The 23,637-nt window shown below is 45.3% G+C and overlaps 3 protein-coding genes across 3 annotated transcripts; all 3 read right to left on the bottom strand.

Annotated features, from left to right (window-relative positions):
• Nucleotides 1-134: 134 nt before the first annotated feature.
• Nucleotides 135-8,921, bottom strand: nars1 (asparaginyl-tRNA synthetase 1). Its single transcript, XM_040198528.2, has 15 exons — nt 8,691-8,921; nt 7,406-7,488; nt 7,231-7,296; nt 7,041-7,133; nt 6,822-6,911; nt 6,061-6,139; nt 5,592-5,662; nt 5,202-5,288; nt 4,712-4,933; nt 4,371-4,570; nt 4,122-4,257; nt 3,834-3,947; nt 1,698-1,829; nt 1,426-1,557; nt 135-857 (listed from the first exon to the last, which is right to left on the bottom strand). The coding sequence occupies exons 1-15, from the start codon at nt 8,731-8,733 to the stop codon at nt 726-728; spliced, it is 1,680 nt and encodes a 559-aa protein (XP_040054462.2). The 5' UTR covers nt 8,734-8,921; the 3' UTR covers nt 135-725.
• Nucleotides 8,922-9,248: 327 nt separating this feature from the next.
• LOC120832331 (E3 ubiquitin/ISG15 ligase TRIM25) lies at nt 9,249-11,284 on the bottom strand. The gene has a single exon (XM_040198529.2). It carries the CDS (start codon nt 11,249-11,251, stop codon nt 9,611-9,613), a length of 1,641 nt encoding a protein of 546 aa, XP_040054463.2. The 5' UTR covers nt 11,252-11,284; the 3' UTR covers nt 9,249-9,610.
• Nucleotides 11,285-12,128: 844 nt separating this feature from the next.
• On the bottom strand, nt 12,129-15,618 carry txnl1 (thioredoxin-like 1). The gene is made up of 8 exons (XM_040198534.2): nt 15,291-15,618; nt 14,519-14,615; nt 14,019-14,192; nt 13,689-13,811; nt 13,425-13,494; nt 13,122-13,294; nt 12,443-12,547; nt 12,129-12,359 (listed from the first exon to the last, which is right to left on the bottom strand). The coding sequence occupies exons 1-8, from the start codon at nt 15,386-15,388 to the stop codon at nt 12,330-12,332; spliced, it is 870 nt and encodes a 289-aa protein (XP_040054468.1). The 5' UTR covers nt 15,389-15,618; the 3' UTR covers nt 12,129-12,329.
• Nucleotides 15,619-23,637: the final 8,019 nt, after the last annotated feature.

Raw genomic sequence — 23,637 nt, forward strand, 5'->3', positions numbered from 1 at the left:
CTTGGTGTGAAACTTTTTTTCCTTCATGTTATTCAGTTTGTAATGCACATTTATATCGATATATAAATGTATCCATATTAACATCCGATCAGTGATCGGCTCTGAGCACATCACAGGAAGCCCTCACACCACCATCTGTTGGAATCACATTTATTGGAGCACAGCATTGAGCCGAGGTTTATCTGAAACACGAACATGGAGCCCCGAGGTCACGTCTCTGAACCACACAGACCTCTTCCTCGCTGCCTGTGACTAGCGTTGTGTTAGAAGTCTGATGCGACTTAACGTCCCCCCCGACCAGGAGCCGGGGGCGGGACGCGCGGCGATGGAGTCCGAATTCTTTCTACGACCAGAAAGGTCTCAGAGGGGAATTATGAGAACAGATCTCACTCACAGGAGAAGAGTTTATACTCAACAACCACAGGAGACTACGACGGTTATCTAAACCCAGCAGAGGCAAAGCTCATCGCATTCAGGTTTCCAGTCAGAACCAACGAGGAAGAAGCTGTAAAGGCAGAGACCCGCAGGCGGAGCGGACGGCCCGCGGCGAGACGTCACCATCGGAACTCAACACAACGAGGGTTATTGGGGAAAAAAAGAACACAGTATCCTTTAGATTTGATTCAAAGTTGTAGCGACACGTTTGATGGCCACATGCCAAGATGCAGATGCACCAACAGAAAGTGTGTGTGTGCGTGTGTGTGTGTGTGTGTGTGTGTGCGCGCTCAGGGCCGGCAGCGCTGGATGAAGCGTGGGTACAGGCAGACGTCTCTGATGTGATGTCTGTTCAGCAGCCAGGTGAGGAACCGCTCCAGGCCCAGACCGTAGCCGCCGTGAGGACACGTGCCGTACTTCCTCTGGAAGAAACACACACGCGGGTCGTTACACACGGGCCGTTACACGCGGGCCGCTACACACGGTACAGCTGGTTCTTGTAGGAATATTCCAACACGCCAGGCACGGACTCACGGCTCTATGAGGCAGCAGTGGAGGAAGTGCTTGTGAAAATAGATAAATAAATGTATTTATTTCAACTTTTGTACTTATGTTTATCAAGTCCTTTTTGCCTACATGTGTGAAATGTATACAGGTAGGAATAGATATGTAATCTGCACGTGGCAATGTGTGTGTGTGTGTGTGTATATGCTTGTAAGGGGAACATACAGCGTTGTTATAGCTAGACTACTGGTAACATTAGTACTATCATTAGAATACATATCTTTCATATGTGAAATATTGTACATATTACTACATATTACTGGTTTCAAACTTGTTTTCATTTGGAAAGCAAGGTGTCTGACGTCTGGAACACAATCAAGGGACCATTGGCAGGAAGCGACCAGCCAGCACGGCGGCGGCGCAGTGGTGACACATGTCACACTGCGCGGCGTTGGGGGGGGGCGTGGATGGTGGTCCTCGCGTTACCTGGTCGGTGTACCAGTAGTACGGGGTCGGGTCGATCTCCTCCCTCTTGTAGCCCTCCAGCAGCTCCTCAGCGTCCCAGATACGCATCGAACCCCCGAGGATCTCGCCAACATTTGGCATCAACACATCCACCTACGCGACACGCGAGACACACACACACACGTCAGAAAGGGCGTCCTGCACTCAATAAAGCAGGTTTAGGTGGACAGTTCCCATCTTAGCCCCCATGTCCCCCCTGATGGTAGCCGGCTGGGGCGCCCTGAGGTCCGTACCGACTCGGTGAGGCGCCGGTCCTCGGGGCAGCGCTGCATGTAGAAGGATTTGATCTCGACTGGGAAGCGGCAGAGCAGGATGGTCTCGTTGATGGCGTCGGTCATCAGCCTCTCTGGACCCTCGGGGATGTCCTGAGAGCAGGAGATTCAAAACAACAGCACAGACGTCACCGCCCGAAGGACACAGAGGCTTCTCCACCACTCATCCACTACACGTGGGGTTTTAATGCTGTTTAGAAAGCGTCTGAATCTTTTCAGGTAAAGCGAATGGAAAGCGAGGTGGTTTTCAACTTACAGTACGGAGTATTTGATAAGCTGCAGATTTTGCAGGTTTCCCCACTTACAAAGCATGTAGGAGACTCATTCTTATCAGTTACTCTTCAACCAGAAAATCACATGTATGTTTGATTGCAGTTTATTGCATGACGTATGAAGTATGTGATCACCCACCAACCAGTAAGACCACCTGTCTGTAGGAAGCCCTCCTCTTCTCCACTCATTACCTGTATTAACTGCACCTGTTTGAACTCGTTACCTGTATAAAAGACACCTGTCCACACGCTCAATCAGACAGACTCCAACCTCTCCACAACGGCCGAGACCAGAGAGCTGCGCCAGGACATCAGGCGAGCAGCGCGGTGAGAAGGCAACTGTTATTAATTATTAGAAAATGGAGGAAGGTCAATCTCCCTCAGTCTGCAAGATCAACCCCAAGAACACCATCCCGACCGGGACGCATGGAGGTGGAGACATCCTTCTTTGCGGAGGCCTTTCTGCAGAGGGGACAGGCCGACTGCACCGTATTGAGGATGGATGTATCGCCAGATCTTGGCCACCAACCTCCTTCCCTCAGTGAGCTCATTGAAGATGAAACACAGCCAGGGCAACTAAGGAGTGGCTCTGTCAGAAGCATCAAGGTCCGGGGGAGGCCGAGCCCGTCTCCAGACCTGAACCCAATGGAGAATCTTTGGAGGGAGCCGAATGTTGCCCAGCAACAGCCCCGAAACCAGAAGGATGTGGAGAAGGTCTGTATGGAGGAGTGGGCCAAAATCCTACAAGAACTACAGGAAACGTATTATGTCTAATTGCAAACAAAGGTTTCTGTACCAAATATAAGTTTGGCTTCTCTGATGCATCAAATACTTGTCAATAAGTATTATGTGATTTCTGACTACGATACCATTACAGACTCCTACATGCTTCGTAAGTGGGAAAACCTGCAGTGTTTCTGACTATTAATCTATCGGAGCTCCAGCTGACAGTAGGCCACGCCCCCTACAGGCTGGTGTGGAAACAGCAGCTTTGTTACGGACGTGCAACAGAACGTTAACTAGAAGCTCTTATGCTACAAGAAGGAACCACAACAACAACAACAACATTAAAGAGTCACTCCACCGATCCTACACATTAGGTGCAGTTTCCTGGTCATGAAGATCACCACACGCCTCCTGTGGCTCCAGGGTCTGACTAAAGGTGGAGTTACATTATGGAAGGAGTGGGATCCAACGATATTATTGCAGTTTTCCAACCACTTCATGCCACTGATAACTGAAATGACAGTACAATAGCATAGTGATGCAAGTACGCTCCTTCAGAGGACAAAGAACGCTTTATTGGCCACAATATTTAGACATTTATCTTCACATTCAGATTCTAATAAGTGCGAGGGACACTGAGTATGGAGTTCGGTGCGATCCGGTAGGTTTGAGAAAATGTGTCCAGAGGAAGAGTGCGCTGCGGTAGCCGGGGAGGTTTAACGCGGCGGCTTCGACCACGGCGGCCAGTGTTTTTAAACCAAGTCGACGGACCGGCTCGTTCACGTTATCGGCTCTCTTCCCTCATTCGGCTTAAAGCCAAAAGGTTCCCACAACTGAAGATTGCGGCTTCGTAACAAAGTCCATTTAAACTAGTTTATCCTGATCTCGGTCCGCTGTGCGCGTGAGACGGCGCTGCCTAAGCCCCGCCCCTCACAATGGAAGCAGACGAGAGGAAAGCGCCATCGACTAAAACGTTGGTGACGTTCATTTATATGGAGAACGAATATCGCAACAACAAAAATGATCACAGTCATTTTTCCTTTTGTGCGATAAGTTAATATATTGCTTATGGTGTGTGCGTGCGGTGTGCAGTCGTCACCTCTCCAAACTCGTAGAAGGTGCCGTCGTCCTTCTTGATGTCGTGCTCTCGGAGCCACTCGATGGCTTCGGTGTAGTTCATCCGCTTGAACGGCCTCTTGGGGGGTTTGAAGTTCTGGAGGGGGAGAAATACTAAACGATGACCACACCTTGCGTCTGAGGGGCGTTTGATCAACAGCTAAAGCATCCAGAGGAAGCTCCTCCCCCCACTAACGTTCCCCCATCAGAAACCAGGTGAGTGGCTCCTCCCCCGCTCTGACGGAGGCGTATTTAGAAAAGGGGCACGTACGGGGTTGATGTCGTAGAGCAGCTGTGCGGCGGGAGATCTGAGCACCCGGTCCACCACGTCACACACCAGCTCCTCCAGTCGGGTCAGCAGGTCCTCAAACGTCATGAAGGGACACTCGGCCTCGATGTGAGTGTACCTGGACACGGACGACAAATCAGCCAATCAACACAGCGGAGGCCACTCAGGATCCGTGGCTGTGGTGGCATTGACCCATTTGAACACGTGTAGTAGCAGCGGGTCCGTGCTCACTCTGACAGGTGTCTGCGGGTGCGCGACTGCTCGGCCCGGTACGACTGGGCGATGCAGAAGGTGTCTCCCAGAGCGGGGATGCAGGTCTCCAGGTAGAGCTGAGAGGACTGCGTCAGGAACGCCTGCTCGCCAAAGTAGTTGAGGTTGAAGAGCGTGGAGCCGCCCTCCACCTGCGTCTGCACCAGGGTGGGAGGAGTGATCTACAGCCGGGAAAGACTCCATTAGTGCGAGCAGAGGAGGAAACTGACACCGCGGTTAAAAGTGTAGTGTGACAGTATTCATGATCATCTCAGCCCTGACTGGATAAAGCCAGGGTTTAGTTCCTGGCGGCGCTGCGTCACCTCGCAGTATCCGCGGCTGAAGAAGTGCTCCCTGAAGCACTGCGTGACGGCGGATCGGACCCGGAGGACCTTGGAGACGTTCTCTCCTCGGATCAGCATGTGTCTGTTGTTCAGCTGGACGTCCACGTCAGACTCCTCGTTCAGCAGGTTGTCGGCGCCGCCTGCCGGAGCCAAGCCGATCAGCTCCCAGAAGTCACAGTGCAGCTCGTGGCCTCCCGGCGCCTAGAAGACGGGGACAAGAGCTCACTGATCAGGTGACTAGGACTCGTCCTAGTGGCAATTCACACTTTTCTCCACAATAAAAAGACAGGAAAACAAGATGTTGGATCTCAGCAGAAAGGGACCCACGTCCATCTCCTGTTGAGGTTGGCAACTGATGATGATTTCAATTATTATTTTGAAGAATCATTTCCTATTGTTTCACTCAAAGGAAAACAATGAGGTGGAATGAAAAACAACAGGTGGCCCATGTGAGTGCGGGTTTGTTCACCTGTTTGCCCTCAGGAACCGGAGTGACGGTCCCGTACAGAGCCACGGTGCTCTCTGTGGACAACACCAAGCCGTTGTAGCACTGGCACTGCAGACAGACAAGACGAGATGAAGATGTCTGGCACTGGAGTCCAATCAAGTGCAATCTGCCCCAAATACGGTGCGTTGGTTTTGTGCACACTGATGAAGATGTATTTGGCCTTATTGACGGAAACATTGGTAGGTTTTAAAGCTTCTGGAATGATCGTGTTTCATAGTCACTAAAACTTGTGACCAGACAAGTTCTGTTTGTGACTTCATGTGTTAACGAAATAGATCTTTGTATCATTCAAACGTTCCTTTTATCTCTGCGGTCGTGATGTAACACATATGAAGAGTTGTGAAGCTGTACCAGTTTATCAGACAGGACGCACTGCAGGAAGCCACTTCCATCTCTCAGCACGATGAACATCAGGTTCTTCCCTGAAGGAGACACACATTCAAAGGCCTTTTCAAATTCAGGTTCCTCTGGAGAAAGGTTAGTGAGTACGTCTAGGGCTTTTATTGTGAAAGGTAAGAAACGTGAGGCTTTTATTAACGTTACGGTCTTGGGTGAGCCGTGGTGCTCCTCTGTTAACAGGTTCTGAATATGTCCACATGGGACCAAGTGCTGAGCGCTCAGAAGACTAGAAAAGCTCCACACGATATTTGTATCTAATATTGTTGTGTCTCTGTACAGCAACCCCCATTTATTAAAGTTTCTAACCAAAACTACATTTTACGAGATCATATGAAGACCTAACTTTATAATGCTCATAATAAGCAAACAGAATAAAGCCATCAATGGCGAGGGTTTGAGGCCAGAGGCCGTCTCCATGTACCTTGTCTCCTGAGGCGATGGACCCATCCCAACACTTTGACCCTCTGCCCTCTTCTGGCCTCCAGATGATGGATTTTAACCTGCAAAACAGTCCACGCTCATCTTCAGCTCACTGGTCGTTATCAACAGAAGCGCTGACAGCTGCTACTGAACATCAGGTCAGATGTTATCTTATTTAATTATTCTTTGCTCAGACATTTCCGGATGAAGTTTTTGTTGTTATTGGTGTTTTAGAACCATTGTCTACCCTTATTTCTTTGCACTTTCAATATCTATCCAAGTGTGAGAGAACCCCAATGTGTTGTCATGGTTTCTAGGGACAAGGTCATATATCAGATACACAGTAACCAAGTTAGCTGCTAAAATGGGACACGTTGAAGGAGAACCTGTGAATGAGCAGAGCCAGTCTGCAGAAAAAGCAGCGCTACGTAAAGAGGCAGAACCACGGCGACCTCGGAGGAACCACCTCTCAGGAAGCATCAGACCAGGGTCTCCTCACTAGCTGAACAATAACACAAATAACTTAGTTTTTAGAGTTGGATGATGCAATCAGGGACTAACCCTAATATTCAGTTATAACGTTTTAGCATTTTAATGGGAACATGATGAAAGCCACAGCTCCCTCGGGGCTTGTTGGTATGATCTGACCTAATGCTAATGCTAATGCTAATGCTTTATGTGTGGACTTAAAGACAAACAGGGTACTAGCGCTGACATCCAATAAGCGTTACAGAATAGAACCGTGGGAAGAGTATCGCTGACCGTATCAGGCTCAGGCAGGCTGGTGTCCTTCTCAATGTGGATCTTCTTGGCTTCTTCTAGGTTCTTCTCTCTCCTCTCGGTGTCCTCCGCCTGCCAAACGGAGCAAACATTTTAAAGACCCCACATCTGCTTTCTGATTGGAGGGACATTTATTACAGCTCAGCTATGTTGACAGGGACACACGCAGCATCGCGTTTAAGTGAAGTAAAGGTACAAAACCTCCTTCTTTTCCTTGCCATCGCTCTTGGCCTGCTCTCGGTTAAAGGCTTTCTTTGCGTTCTTCATCTGCGTCTTCGAGATCACCGCCCAGCGCTGACGAAGACAAAGAGAGGAAACGCTTATAGGGAAAATGAATAGAAAGCAACATTTGAAGCACTGTCAGTGTTTAAGAAAATACATTTACACCGACCTCTCCCTCCTTCTGAGATTCCACGTAGATGGTCGGGAACGGCTCGTTTCCAGCGAACAACAGAGCCTGTGAAGATTTGTACGGAAACACATTGAGACGCTGACGACAACAACAACAACAACACGGCTCTGAAAACCGCTGAAGCAAAGCAGCGGGTGGATTTCGAGGCACGTACCTTGAGGGGGGTTTTGAAGGGTTTCTGCGCGGTGCCGTCCCCGTCCGGGTCGCTGCCACATTTGTCCGACACATAGAGCTCGCCTGGGAAGCAGAGGCAGAGTCAGACGCACACTCCTCCCGGCTCAGCCTCTCCGCTGCCATTGGATCACACGGGCTGCTTTCCATTTTACACCTCAGAAAACTTTCATATCATCAGACACCGGCAGAGCCGTCCAGTGACCGTGACACAGCCGGATCGGAGTCCGCAACAACCGGAATGATTATGGCTGATTTAGCAGGGTTCCAACTTTAACCATAACTAGAAATCATTACAGAGTTGGACTTAGATTAGTTTAGTTGTGGCCCAAGGCAGCTTAGGTGTCTCTAAAGGGACAGACATTGATTTGGGCTTTTCATGCAATATAATGACAATTCTAAAAATATTAGAAGATCTTCATAGTTCGCTGAGACAGCAACGTCAATATGGGTCCATTTCCTATAAGGGTCCATTTCCAGGAAACCTCCTAACGGTCAAAGTGAAACTCAAGAGCTGAGTCATCTGCAGCTGGATAGAAAAGGACAACTTAGATAATAATAACCCATGTCTGTGTCATAGTGATAGGGTTTTGTTGGATTTTGGATGTCCTGAGTTTAGAAACTGCCCTAACGTGGTGTAATTGGCTGATTTTACTGTTTTAGTTGAAATATGGTTGGCCTTTGCCTACTATTGCAGCCACATTAACCTTATTTAGTAAATGTTTAGTAAAGGCACACATAACGATCCGGGTATTTGATCAGAACGTGATTTTAGAATTGGCACAGCTGTGATTGATTATGGTCCCCGGCTTGAGCTCCAGCTCGTCACCCTTTAACATCTGGCTTCACATGTGTTGATAGCGTGTTAGTCCTGTAAATAAGCGTCTATGGGTGGTCCCGGGCCATCTCCATCCTGCATGTGGAGTCACACGGAAATAAATCAAAAGCATCACTAACGAAAACCCAAATCACGTCAGATTTGACAGATGGCGACTTCAACGACTATTTTAGACCAGAAACAACCAAAGCAAAATCCCCCCCGACTGACAGCTGTCACCTCCCAGCTGTCACCTCGCTCACCTGCCCTCGGTTACTGTGCAACACGCCTCCGCGTATCGGAGCGGTGACCTACCGCTTCATCCATCGGCGTTAGCCAGCATGCTAACTGCTAACGAATGATGCAATACGCAGGACACACATGTCTTCGGGTGCTAGCTGGCTAGCTGGCTAGCTGACTAGCTCCGGTGAGCGGTTTCTTTAGAACTTACCGACGGATACTTTCGCCACACCTTTCGTTACCTCCGTCGCCATGTCAGCGTGAGTGCTACGACTTCCCGGTGAGGGGGAATGAATAATTACGTATCGAAAAAAAAAGATGGAAGCGAAACGAAGCTACGACCGACAGAGTCCGTTCAGCTGCGGAAATGCAACTTGCGTCAGCTTCATCGGCTCGGTGCCGTTTGGACGCGTCACTCGTTCGACAGCGCTGATTGGTGAACGTCACAACGTCACGTCCTAAACAGCAAACGCGATTGGTTGTCTTCATTGTCACTTAACGTTTACCAGTTTACGTCCAGACATGCGCCTCTGATGAGAACATACGCCGAACATACGAAATACCAAATGTTCCAAATGTGCATGAACAAGGTAATTGTGCACAATCAGAACAAATAAGCTTTTTGGTAAAAAAAAAAAAAATTAAATCACTGAGTGATACAACGCTACCTAAGGAGAACTGATAATGTATTTATATGATGTGAAATGTCTTTATTTCAGCCAATTTCATGATACTTGGGAAGTGATGGGGTTAAACACTGAATCAAAGGTTTATTTGTGTTTGATTTATTAAAATGCTGTGAAGAAGGGCCTCAAGGCCTCAACAGAGCTGGAATATTACAGGAAAAATACAGACAGACTAAAGAGACTCAATAAACAGATACATGTTTTGAAGATAAGTCCAAATGACAATATCACATGTTCCATGTAAAAATAAAAATATAAATTTTAAACCACAAACTTCTTTTAGCGCTAACCCTCACACAATTGTTATTACTTTTATTTTAGAAATGTACATTTAAGTTTGTAATTGTTTACTTTGTATACACATCTTTCCCATGAATTACTACAAAACTTGCTGGTCATTATGAGAAGCAACAACTTTGAGGGAGGAAAGCAAACAAACGCTACATTAGGAATCTTCACGTGAGATTTTAAAAGAGGCTCCAGTCTCAGGCACACCAAGTCCAGGGCAGAGCGGCTGAGTGAATGTGGTCTGGACTCTGTGGAGGAGCCTCATGGTCTCAGAGACACTGTAGAAGGACAGAGTTCCTGCACTGTGGTCCAGGTACACTCCTACTGTGGAGGTCAGAGGGCCTGGGATGGAGGTTCTGACGTTGTTGTGTCTAAATTCATAACCGCTGCGGAAGCATTGCAGTGCCCAGGACGAGTTGTCGCTTCCAAATGCACTCTGAACCCCTGACCTGTTCATGCTCTTGTAAGCGACTGCAACAAAAATTTCTCCTCTAGCCAAATTAACGCACTCCACCTCCCAGTAGCATCGTCCAGTCAGACCTTCTCTACACAACACCTGGTGCCAGTCGGTGAATCTGTCTGGGTGGGGACTGCAGTAATTACGGTGAGAATGGAACTGCGCCTCTTGGCTACTATCAACATGTAAAGATCTATGTGCAGAACTTGGATCCAGTTGAAGTGTAGATGAGTATTTGAGGAAATCTGCTCTAGTCTCTGGCTCTGCTTGTGGCCGTAAAACCTCCTCAGTCCCTTCCAGCGAGATGCTGCTCCGTTCCTCACTGAGGAGGTCCTGTAGTTGACCTCTGACCTCCGATACCGCCGCGGCCACCTCCTCGCCATACCGCTGGAAACGGATGCCGGCACCGGGGGACTCTTTAGCCTCGCCGAGGCTCTTGAGCGCGGCGTAGCTTTGCAGGAACCGGGTGTGGTCCCCCGTGCGGGACAGCAGCTCCAGCTCGGCGTCTTTGCCGCGCAGGTCCGAGATCTCCTGCCGCAGCCGCCCCTGAAGCGCATTGACGTCACTCACTTCCGATTTCTGACGGGATCTGATCTGCTGCCTCGCGTCCGTGAAGATCTTCTCGCTGTCCCTCACGGCTTCATCGGCGCAGCGATTGATAGCCTCCACCTCCTGCTGAAGCACCTTCTTGTCTCGCTCACCGCGCTGGATTCTCTGCTGGATCCTCTGGCGAGTCTCCCCGAGCTCCTTCTGCCTCTCGGCCATTTCCGCCGCGGCGGAGACCGTGTCGTGGCCTTTGTGTTCGTCCATGGAGCACAGAATGCAAACACACTGTTGATCAGTGCGGCAGAATATCTTCAGCACCTCGTTGTGACGAGTGCAGATGTTCTCCTGAAGCTTCCCGGAGGGGTCAACCAGCACGTGTTTCTTAAATTGGTCAACCTGATAGTGAGGCTGGAGGTGGTGCTCACAGTAGGACACCAGGCACTGCAGACAGGACTTGAGAGCTTTCAGTTTCCTCCCAGTGCAGAAATCACAGGCCACATCTTCTAGTGCAGCATAGCAGGCATCAGCTGCAGCAGCTGCGAGACCCTTCTTCTTCAGTTCCTCCACTAAATCCGTCAGCATGGTGTTTTTCACGAGGGAAGGCCTCGGTCCAAAGGTCTGTCTGCACTGAGGACAGCTGTGGGTTTCCTTCTGGTCTCCGTGGCCCCATATGTTTTCGATACAGCTCATACAGTAGCTGTGTCCACAGGGAAGAGTCACTGGTTCCTTCAGTACATCCAGACAGACGGGACAGCAGAGCTTTTCCTGGTCCAGCTGGATTCCTTGCTGCGCCATTTTCACCTCTCAGGAGGTGTGTCCTCGAAGCAGGAAGTGGGAGGAGCCGTGAGGCAGCCGGACGCAGTCGGTGGGCGTGGTTAGTTGGAAGCTTTTAAAACGTCTTTATCTTTCAGTATCATTGACCTTGACAAGAAAAAATACATGAAATGTTTCCTGTCTCCACAACAGTGGAAAGTGGTTAGATATTTGATTTACCTGACATAACCAGGATGGTTTGAGAGCGCATGGAAGAAAACAAACAAGTAGAACCTGGACAACGTAAAGGAAATATGTCCTTTTCTACTGTTACACAGGAACAGCTAAGCAGCTTGGAAATATTACCCTGATGAAAGACCTTTGTGCTCATGAATACACGATAAAATGAACTGAGTGCTTATGAACATTTATATACATATACAACATATAAAATATACATATAATACATAAACTATATGTATACACAAATATATATATTCTATTACATTAACAGTTGAATATTCTAATAATGACGCCAAAGTTAGTTATCTTTTCCGTGTATACCTCATTTTCACTTATTACTGTAACATTTGAGGTGATAAAAAACATATACACACACATACATATATATATATAATGTACACATTATTTATATATATATATATATATATATATATATATATATATATATATATAATGTACCAAAACTAAATGCCGAAGAGATGAGTCCATGTGAGCAGGAGGGAGCGACACTGAAGCAGGGCTTCCATTCCCTAAGAGCTCTACATCCAGTCATCTGCTCTCCTGGGACATCTTATATATAATATACACACACACACACAAGGAAATGTGTATATAACAACTTCCATGCTTCATTCCTCCTCTAGTAGAAGTAGTAGAAAAGCACACGCAACTCACATGCCTTTGAAAAAGGATTGTTTTATTTACAGTCATTTCATCAGAATTACAATACAAACTTGTAGACTCCTCAGATGGAGAATTTCCTCGAGCACTTGAGCAGTCAGCTGGAGGCTCTGTGTGTGTGTGTGGCAGCTTTGGCAGAGGGAAAGTCCTTGGATGTATCCGTAGCCTCCTATTGGCCTTCTCAGCGTCCTCCTGCTCAGTGACTCTCTCCTTTCTTTCCCACGACCTGTATGGCGACAGAATGAGAGGACGGTTGAGTACAAGGCGCTCACGCTTCGACGGGGCGCGCCCGCTGGAACCGGTCCGTACCCTCTTGAAGTCGCTCATGTTGGTGGCCTGTACTGGAGTGCCAATGAACGTCAGGTAGTTGATTTTTGTTGTCTCCTCGTCTCCTTGGTTTGACTTGATGAACAACTAGCATGAAAAAATGTCACAAGAAGACAAAGGGCGTCAATACACACAGGAATCGCTCAGGATAAGAACTTTCCACCTCAAATCAGAAACTATTCCCCTGATGCGTCGTAAAAATGATGACTTCTGATATGGTTTACATGGTGAACGCAAACACAGACAGAAACGTGTCGCCCTTTTGAAATGCATCAGCCGGTCCATCTGGGCTGGATTCGAATGACCTCCTAACGTCTATTCCTTGACCTCTGTGGTCACGGAAAGATGGTTCGGAGAATTCGTGAGGATTCAGGAATAGACAACCGCTGCGTTTCACTAAGCGACGTAGTTCTGATGCGACGGGAGACGCATGTTGGTGACGCCAGTCAGCAGCAGTGAAACTGAAAAATTGCCTCCGCCAGGAATTGTGGCGCTGAATGAATTATCTCCTTAGAGATTTTTGCATTAGAGAATCCCTCCGAGAAGCTCTCATCACTTACGCTACTTCCGGGTCATTTCACTTAGTTAGGAAGCTTCCTAAGCAGGAAGGACCAAAGCTCCTGGTCTCTAGCTTAACCGCCGCTCAGTCTCCGCCCCTCACCGTGACGCTCTGTACGTTCTGAAACTTGACGTAGCGCAGCGGGATCAAGCCGTCTTCTTTGTAGTCGTCCTCAGACAGCTCCAGACTCTGAGTGGCTTCGCTCCGCTCGGCATCGTCGAAGCCCATCGACCGGGGCAGGTTGATGAACACCTTCACCTCCTTGGGGGCTTGAGCTGAGAGTAAAACCAGAACAAGAGGAGGGAGCGAAGGACAGGAGGTTAGCTTCCGAGGAACAGAAGTATCTTAACCACCTGCAGACGGGAGTTTAAGAACCGGAAGTAGAGAGCAGTGATAAAAACTCACCAAAGTCTGAGGACAGGAGCTTCATGGAGTACAGCTTCACAGGCTGGTTGAAGGCCATAGTTATCAGCAACTAGAGCGGATTAAAGGACGGCCGCCCAATTAAACTATTAACAACGAACAGCAGACGGTCTGAAGCAAAGTGTTTGGCTATGATGCACGGCAAAGGTACGAGTCTTTTAGACCAAAAAAAAGAATGGCGGACTTGTGGAAACACTGACAATTCTTGAGATACGGAAAGATTCAAGCAGCGCGGCGAGCTCGTACCTGCTCGTCACAGTCGGACTCCATGTAGGAGGAGTCCTTCGTTAGGCAGTTATCGAAGCCGCATTCGTCGCTCTCGTTGAGGCACTCGCAGCCGGCTTTGTTGACGAAAGGCATGAGGTCCATCTGCAAACAAACCCAAGGAGACCGCCGTTTGCACATGGCTGACTCGCAACAATTCTGCTCACGCCTGTGTTCGGTTTCCAGCGTTGCACATCCACTGTGTCTTTTGCTTCAGACGTCCCTTCCTACCCTCTATAAATACATGGGAGTATTTGGGACTACTTTGATAAATGACTGACTTCTAAGACTAAATATTCGCTCTGCACTCACGTATCCCTTTGGAATGTCCGAGTCCTCGCTGTTTCCCGGGTCGTTCTCTGTGTGCTGTTTGATCTTCTCCTCCAGACCCGCGGAGTCTGCCCCCTGATACTGGTCCACCCGGACCCGGTTCCTGAAGAACAAGAACGTCGGCGTGGCTGAGATGTTGTTGGCGGCCGCTGTTCCCTGAGAAAGAAAGAAGAAGCGAGGACGTAAAACTTTGCTCGGCTTTAATGGTTGTATTTTTTTCAGCGTGCAGCATTTCTGTGGTGTCTATTTTAGATTTCTGCTGCTTTGCCTCAGTCTAAAACATCGAGCTGTACAAGGAATTCAAGATATTTTGGTTCACGGCTTCACAGAGATCGTAATGTGTGTTAATATCTTGGTGGAGTAACAACTTGCTGTGAAGAGTTTTTGGTTAATGTGAACAAAACCTACATTGATCTGATCCTGCTATCATGTTTCAGTTTGGGTATTTAAAATCTTCTTCGTCGATGACACGGTGGACTCACCTGACAGACATGAACATCTACTTCAAGGAAGACGACCTGTGGGTACTTGTTACTCAACGCGTTGAAGGCTGGAGATATTCTGACGCAGGGACGACACCTGGAGAGGAACAAAGGACATGTTAGCAATAAATAAATGAAATTGTTATTAAAGGAGCCGAAGGAACGCTGTACATCACAGTGACTGAATAAGGTAGTGCGGCCATGATTTACAGTGCATCAAGGGACTGTTCATGTACAGTCATTTACACCTTTTTTGTGTTACAAAGTTGTTTACCGTCACCTATTTATCGTATTAATCTGAGAATGTATTTCATTTTCATTAACGTTATACACATTATTACATATTACAAGCTGTAAATAGATTAGAACTGTCATTGAAACTCATTTAACGACGGCTACTCCAACGAAGGTAACGCTGCTCTTTGTACTAAGAACGATTAAAGTTATAAAACAAGCCTTATGTTACAGTGACGGGAAATATTGAAAGGTTCCACATGGACATCGGTGGTACTGTTGATGTTTTCCATCGTTAAGTCTCGGGAAGCAAGCTACTATAATACTGCAATGTCATTGTAAGCCACAGAGCTAAGAGCAGCTAAAGATAGCATGCTAACCTTTCGTTACTGGCTATACAGAGCTGCAACGATCAGATAACGGGGGTATCGAGCTCCGGCAGACAGCTGAACGACGACCCGTGAATGTATGTTGGGCCTCACGTTGAAGGGACACACTAACGCGCTGCTGGGCCTCGGATCCGGGTCGGCGAGCTTACCCGGCCATTGTAAACTTCACTACGGCGAGCCTGGAGCCGGCGGCCGCTAGCTCCGGTTGGAAGTCCGGGTCGCTAGCGATCACTTTTACACCAACCATGGTAGCGTTTGTGCCTGCGGTGTGAGCTAGTTGACCGGGTGACGTTCAGGACTGGAAACTGTGTAACTTAATAAAAACAAGGGGTTTTGTTTTTAGCTTTCTGACACTGTAGCGGCTAACTAGCTGCTTTCGGAACCACACTACAGTACGGTGAGCTGCTTCCGGATGTGGACACGTGATTGGCATAGACGTAACCGGAAAGGCGGGTTCTCCTTCTTCTTCGTTGATTTTCTGTTGTCAGTTTAGACGTTTCTATGCATTTTGGGACCGGGTCGTTTTGCTGTCCTCCAGCGGTTGATCAACCCTTTGCAATTTTGAAATAGTAATTAGTATGGTATAATTTAATAGATAATTTTACAAAAGGGAATATCAATTGTGTAGGCTATAACATATAAATCACATTCAAATACTACACAATCGAATAATTAAGAGTCAAACAAACAAACAATTAGATTTAGTTGGAGCTTTATGAAAAAAGGTTAAATTAGAAAAATACAATTAAAAAACCCTGTATGGTAAAAGGTTATATTCACTACATTACTGCAACATAAGGAGGCAGTGCTGTAGTATCTGGCAACTACACCAGCAGACTAGAATTGTGTAAAAAAAACAGCTACGCAAACAAATTACATTTCACTATGGATTTATGTAAGTTGGGGAAAAAAAATACTGTTTCAAAAAACTTTGTATACCTGGGGTGATATTAAAAAGTGCTCCAAAGCCTAGTGAATGTGAGCTGCATTTGTTTACTCCTGATAAACAGGTGATGCCCACCTAAAGGTATACTCCCTCTTGTGGCTAAATGGGTCAATAACTCTTCAAAAAGTGTGTGTGCGTATATATATATATATATATACATGCATACCTACACATACAATTAATATATACAGTATATTCATCATCATGGACAGATATAATATACAAATCAATATGTTTTATGGGATCTTATCACTGTTAAAAGTCCAATGTAACTTATCCTGTATTACTGTCTCTCATATATAAATAATATATATAAATATTATTTACATATATAAATAAATATGTATTTATAATAAATAAATAGATTATATATACATATATTTATAAATAATATATATATAATATACATAATATATATAAATAATATATATCTGTGTTTTATGACTAAAACAATTACAACTAACAACACTCGTACTCTTAAGGACCGTAAAGTATTGTCACATATTGTCAAAATATGAAAGGAAAATGGCAACCGTCGAGGCGTCATTGCCGCAAAGTTGAGGCAGCTGTTGTGACAGCTGCCACGAATCGCCACGGCAACTCAACCGGCAGATACCAATGATTGTTAAACTGTATTATACTGTCACATACTGTTATATACACATGAATACTAAAATTAACGGAAACTGCCGCGGCACCTCTCTCAAACAATCCCAGCACCCTCACCCTCCGTGGCACTGCTCCCTTAACAGTCGTGGCACCTCTCCCTTAAACTCCTTGTACCTCTATCAGCCGAGGCACCACAGACGTGGCACCTATCCCTTAAACTCCTTGTACCTCTATCAGCCGAGGCACCTCTCCCTTAAACTCCTGGTACCTCTATCAGCCTAGGCACCGCTCCCTTAAACTCCTTGAATCTCTATCAGCCGAGGCACCACAGACGTGGGACCTATCCCTTAAACTCCTTGTACCTCTATCAGCCGAGGCACCGCTCCCTTAACAGACGTGGCACCTATCCCTTAAACTCCTTGTACCTCTATCAGCCGAGGCACCTCTCCCTTAAACTCCTGGTACCTCTATCAGCCGAGGCACCGCTCCCTTAAACTCCTTGTATCTCTATCAGCCGAGGCACCACAGACGTGGCACCTATCCCTTAAACTCCTGGTACCTCTATCAGCCGAGGCACCGCTCCCTTAAACTCCTTGTACCTCTATCAGCCAAGGCACCGCTCCTGTAACAGCCGAGGCACCGCTCCCTTAAACTCCTTGTACCTCTATCAGCCGAGGCACCTCTCCCTTAAACTCCTGGTACCTCTATCAGCCGAGGCACCGCTCCCTTAAACTCCTTGTACCTCTATCAGCCGAGGCACCGCTCCCTTAAACTCCTTGTACCTTTATCAGCCGAGGCACCGCTCCCTTAGGTCGTGGCAAGGCTGCTTTAACTCGAGGTACCGCTAGAGGTACCTCTCTCGACCGAGGCAATGCTCCTTTAAACTCGTGGCACCACTCCCTTAGTAGTCGTGGCACCTATCCCTTAAAAGTTGTGGCACCGCTCCCGTAAACTCCAAGTGCCTCTATGAGCCGAGGCACATAGAGGTCGTGGCAATGCTCCTTTAACTCGAGGCATCGCCCGAGGTACCTCTCTCAACCGATGAACCGGCCCCTGAATTTGTTGCACCGCCCGAGGTACCTCACTCACATGAGGCGAGGCAGTTGCCGTAAACTCGATGCAGTTTCCACAACTTGCCGCGGTACTGCAACCTGCAACAGGAAGTGCCTCAGCGAGTTGCCAGTGCCAAGATTTGCGCTAGCCCTCTCTCCATCACTTTGTACATGATAAAATACAAAAAGTCACAGATGTGCCAAAACGGCAATTTTGGAGACCTTGTCTAAACTGTCAATACCTAAAACCCCGTCATTTTTTCTGCTTCAATTAAGTCAGACTTTGCAGAGAGAATGTCCACTTATGAGGCTATGATTTGGGCAGTGTTTGGAGTAACGCTTTACAAAGTAACGCATTACTGTAATTCAAGATATTTTAGCGGTAAGGAGCATGTGACAAAGTATTTTTTTAAATCAAGTAATGCAGTTACAGTAACTGAAATTTAAATGAGTTTGTTACTTGCGTTCCTCTCTTTTGTGAAAAATTAACACTTGCACACAAGAAGACAAGATAGGCCTTTTTTAGCTCGCAGGACCTTGGTGGCGCAATGATAAACCAATCTAATCAATCAATAAAGCAATAAGGTACGAGAGGCTGTACTTTATCGTCCCATAATGTAACAGTTCGGGGGCAAATAGTAAGTAGATAGCTGCCTTTCAGCACAAAATAGTTGCAGCCACCAAGCGTTGTGTATCTCATTTCAGTAGTAGAAAAAATAGTCCCCGTACGTGCACGTAAAGAGCATCGGGTCCCGCACCATGAAACAACATGCTTACACAAAGCTGGTAGCGGCGCAGCGCTGCAGATGCTGACAACCGAGACTTCACACGGACTGCAGCCGATGAGCCAGGCAGAGCTGAGTGGTCGGTTTAGTTAAGTATTTAAAATGACTCTTGTACTACTGCTCGATTTGAAGGCCTGTTGCCCTGTTCATTACAATAAATAGGTCTAATAAATATGTTTATTGTGTTTGACTGTTCTCTCTGGGTTCTCCGGCTTCCTCCCACAGTCCAGAGACCCGCTCTGGGGATCAGGTGGATTGGTGACTCTAAATTGCCTGTAGGTGTATGAATGTGCGTGTGAGTGGTTGTGTGTCTCTGTGTAGCCCTGTGATTGGCTGGTGACCAGTCCAGGATGAACCCCGTCTATCACCTGAAGTTGGCTGGGACAGACTCCAGCCCCCCAAGACCCTGTGTGCAGGATAAGCGGTTTGACGATGAATGGATGGATACAGTAACTGGTAATAAAGTAATTGAATTACCTTTAACATAACGTGTAACTAATTAGTAATTTTCAGTAACTTGCCCAACACTGGATTTGGGAGAGATTTAAAGCTTCAAATGCATCATACCACATTTGTTTTGAAAACTTGAAACTTTTTTATTTCTGCTGTGTGCCATTTTCATTTACTCTTAACCAGTAAGACATACACTATTATGTACACATCTGAACAAGGTGTTCCCTTCAATTACGTCACACAAATTATTCAAAAAGACCATGTGGTTGCAGATACTCTTCTGAAAAATGGGCATGCAAATTCTGAGCAGAGGAAATTATATATACAATACATATCTCATTACAAAGAAGTTGAGACCAAAACTAAATTATGCATCCAAATCCAGATTTTGCTATTTCTTCAACCCACTGTTTGGAGTTTTATGTGTTCACAGTTCTCTGTGCGAGTCAATCAGAAGACTGCAGCTTGAGTCCTCAAGAAGACCAGAAAGAGGATCACATCCCTCCAGTTCTGAGGTCTTTGCACTGGCTTCCTGTCAACAAAGACTGCTGGCGGTTTAAAAAGGGCCAAAATACACGTCTGACCTGCTGCCACCTCACAAACCATCCCGACCCCTCCGGTCACCTGAGAGGCAGAACCAAACCCAAGAAGCAGCGTTCACTTCTTCTGCTCCACATAAAAAGCTGCTGACTTTGCTGTTGGCTGCAGACTTTAATTAAGAGACAGTGAAGGACGTTGACCAATTTCCTGTGTTTCTGCATTTTACTATATTATTATTATATCTATTCTATTTCTAGCCTCTATGTTCTATATTGTTTTTGGATTGTTTCTTTTGGCCTTATGTCTTAGTAGTTCTAAATGGGTTTTATGTAAAGGACTAAATTGCCTTAATGTTGACATGTGCTATACAGATAAACCTGCCTCGCCTTCAACTTGTGGAGAGTTGCATGCAGCATCACTTTGTTGTTGCAAAGATCGATTCACTTTGTGTCACAGATCCAAAAGGTCGACAGTGGTCCCTCCGCCTGATGATGTTTCTTGATGTGGTAATATATTAAAATATAACTGTGTGATGGTTTTATTTATTTTAATTCTAGAGCACATTCAAATAAAAACGCAAATTCTTCTCCCACAAATAAATTCTTTTAATTTAATTGAATCACTTGCATTGTCCCCGCAGCCCAATAGGTGGCGCCCTGGTGCTCACCAGTGGGCCCGGTGCAGTTGCTGGTACAGATAAATGCTATAGGGGCACCGACAATTATACTATCTTTAACAAATGCTATTTTTATATTAATATTCATTAAAAAACACATAACACACAAATAACACAACATAACTTGACCTAGAACATATTTGTTTGATTTTAAAGGCATAACATGGCTTTGAAGACCATGGGTCACCCCGTAATGACTTATGAGGTAAACTATGTTTCACAATGTCTTGTTCAAGAATTGGGCTAGCACAAATTGGCAAAAACAAACAAACACAAAGCTATTTTAGCTTTGTGTTTGTTTTGTGTAATCCACAAACGCAAAATAGATCTATGTTCCAATTGCTTAGTAAGTCTAATAAATACAACTTAATCATTAAATTTCACTTGTTTTCTGGGGAATTTGTATAAGCATTTCATGGGAGCCTTTTTGTAATTTGAAATATAACTTATATTTAGTGTTATTTCTTCCTCCATCTTATGTTACTTCTTTTAAAAACACATTCATTTATTATATTTCTGGTGGCTAATTTGTGTGTTCGGCTAAAAATCGCACATCCTTCGAAAAGCTAAAAAATACATTCATCATTATCACTCTCAATAATTAACAATGGTGTTAAAATCTATGTTACTTTTTAATAATGAAAACAAATATTCACAAATAAATATTGATTACATTGCGGGCGTATTATCATGAATGTTTTTATGAAGGTAGGTATTTGTGTCTTTATTATGCAAACAAAAAAAACTGTTTTGAGAGCAAACTTGGTTTTTGTTATTACAAACAAAAACCAAGTTTGTAAGTAAAAATATATAAACTGAAAATAAATTATTTATTAGTTTTGCTTATGAAACTAACTAACTAACTAATATATATATATATATATATATATATATATATATATATACATATATACACATATATATACCTACATATATATACATGTATATATACACACATATACACGTATACACACATATATACACGTATATTTCACACATATATATACATACATATATACACACATATATATACATATATACACACATATATACATATACATAAACATATATATACACACATATATATATACACATATATACACACACATATATACACACACATGTATATACATATACATATATATACACACATATACATATATACACACATATATGTATACATATATATACACACACATATATACACGCATATATACATATACACACATATATATACACATGTATACATATATATACACACACACATGTATACATATATATACATATATATAAATTTGCTCACATATATATACATTCATTCATTCAGCGGTGTAAGCCCCACCCACTAAGTACAAACTCTCTACAAACTTTTTTTTAGACAGAAGGGGTTGTTTTTGAGACCAAAACCTTATTTTTTTGAGAGAAAAAGTTTTTGTTTTGCAGCCAAACATTCATTCATCAAAATATTTTTTCTCAGGTGATATATTTTTACTTACAAACTTGTTTTTTGTTTGCAATGCAAGAAATTTGCTCTCAAAACCAGTGGCGGCTTTTTCTTTTGGTAGGTCCAGCCAATCAGATTCAGTTAACATCCCAGTATGATTCAATGCAAAAAAAGGGTATCAAACACGTATTAATACTTTGCAGTTCAATATTTAACATTTTTCCCAACAGTTAACATAATAAGGACATGGGGTTAGTTTTTTTTTTGTTTATATAAAACATTGTGTGTCCTCACCGCAGTCGCGTCGCAGCAATGTTAACTTCAAGCCTGGCCTAGTTTATGCCGCTAACTATGTCCTTTAGAGTCTCACGTCTCCGTTTTCACAGCACAATACGGCCGTTATTAAAAGGAAGAATGTTGACGAGAGAACGGATCAGACTGAAGAGCTTTTGTGTGAAGAAATGCGTATATATGAGCGCTTGTACAAGCCGTCATTGGCGGACTATGAGGACGCCGGATGGCCTCTGATTCATGGAGGGAGATCTCCACCAACGAGGGGAACAAAGTTGTGGAGGAAAATACGGGACAAATGTGTCCTTGATGAAAAGCAGCAGTGTGGATGCACGGGGCAATAAAGTCTATGATACATAAATAAAGGAACCAACGACTTCCACACACAAAGACGTGACTCTCCAGGTCGTCTTCAACAAAACACGTGACTCCACCTGTTGTTCTGGAGGTGAATCGCTCTGCAACACACGCACGACTTTACAACCAGGAAGTGAAACCAGCGCGTCGACGCGTAAAGACGACCTTTAGAGGCCATTAGACTCGCCCGAGCAGTGTTAATTTCGTCGACGAAAACTATGATGAAAACGACTAAAACGAGACTAAGACGTGACGAAAACCATCTTAAAAAATAAAAACTATGGCTAAATCTATTCTAACTTTTCTTAACGAGACGAACATGTTGGTGGTGGACGTCACGATACTTTTTCCCCCTAAATTCGCACGCAGCCGACAGACAAAGTACGGCGGATGTTAACGCGTCATGATGACGTCATCCACCAACCCAGCTATAAATAGCTATTGCTATTTGTTCAAATCCAAATCCTTTCATGTGATGATGTTTCACATGTCATTTATATCAGCTCACACAAACACTTCAACCATTTGTTCTTTACAACCCACTGTGGCCCGCGAGTCAAAAAGTTAGCCGACCTGCTATAGACCTGTCCTATGAGGGACATCTATAGACCTGTCCTAGGAGGGACATCTATAGGCCTGTCCTAGGAGGGACATCTATAGACCTGTCCTAGGAGAGACATCTATAGACCTGTCCTAGGAGAGACATCTATAGACCTGTCCTATGAGGGACATCTATAGACCTGTCCTAGGAGAGACATCTATAGGCCTGTCCTATGAGGGACATCTATAGACCTGTCCTATGAGGGACACCTATAGACCTGTCCTAGGAGGGACATCTATAGACCTGTCCTATGAGGGACATCTATAGACCTGTCCTAGGAGGGACATCTATAGACCTGTCCTAGGAGAGACATCTATAGACCTGTCCTATGAGGGACATCTATAGACCTGTCCTAGGAGAGACATCTATAGGCCTGTCCTATGAGGGACATCTATAGACCTGTCCTAGGAGGGACATCTATAGACCTGTCCTATGAGGGACATCTATAGGCCTGTCCTAGGAGAGACATCTGTAGGCCTGTCCTATGAGGGACATCTATAGACCTGTCCTAGGAGGGACATCTATAGACCTGTCCTATGAGGGACATCTATAGACCTGTCCTAGGAGAGACATCTGTAGGCCTGTCCTATGAGGGACATCTATAGACCTGTCCTAGGAGAGACATCTATAGGCCTGTCCTATGAGGGACATCTATAGACCTGTCCTAGGAGAGACATCTGTAGGCCTGTCCTATGAGAGACATCTATAGACCTGTCCTATGAGGGACATCTGATGGACAACC

The sequence above is a fragment of the Gasterosteus aculeatus genome, chromosome 14, assembly GCF_964276395.1.
Source record: "Gasterosteus aculeatus chromosome 14, fGasAcu3.hap1.1, whole genome shotgun sequence".
NCBI lineage: Eukaryota > Metazoa > Chordata > Actinopteri > Perciformes > Gasterosteidae > Gasterosteus > Gasterosteus aculeatus.

What these genes read in the sequence shown, in the direction of transcription:
- nars1 (XM_040198528.2), bottom strand. Translation starts at nt 8,733, where the DNA reads ATGGCGACGGAGGTAACGAAAGGTGTGGCGAAAGTATCCGTCG. An exon ending in AATCTCAGAAGGAGGGAGAG is followed by an intron (nt 7,134 to 7,230) that starts GTCGGTGTAAAT and finishes TGTCTTCGTCAG; the next exon opens with CGCTGGGCGGTGATCTCGAA. An exon ending in GCGTCCTGTCTGATAAACTG is followed by an intron (nt 5,289 to 5,591) that starts GTACAGCTTCAC and finishes GTCTGTCTGCAG; the next exon opens with TGCCAGTGCTACAACGGCTT.
- LOC120832331 (XM_040198529.2), bottom strand. Translation starts at nt 11,251, where the DNA reads ATGGCGCAGCAAGGAATCCAGCTGGACCAGGAAAAGCTCTGCTGTCCC.
- txnl1 (XM_040198534.2), bottom strand. Translation starts at nt 15,388, where the DNA reads ATGGTTGGTGTAAAAGTGATCGCTAGCGACCCGGACTTCCAACCGGAG. An exon ending in TAGATGTTCATGTCTGTCAG is followed by an intron (nt 14,193 to 14,518) that starts GTGAGTCCACCG and finishes TTTCTTTCTCAG; the next exon opens with GGAACAGCGGCCGCCAACAA. An exon ending in ACATGAGCGACTTCAAGAGG is followed by an intron (nt 12,360 to 12,442) that starts GTACGGACCGGT and finishes GTCGCCATACAG; the next exon opens with GTCGTGGGAAAGAAAGGAGA.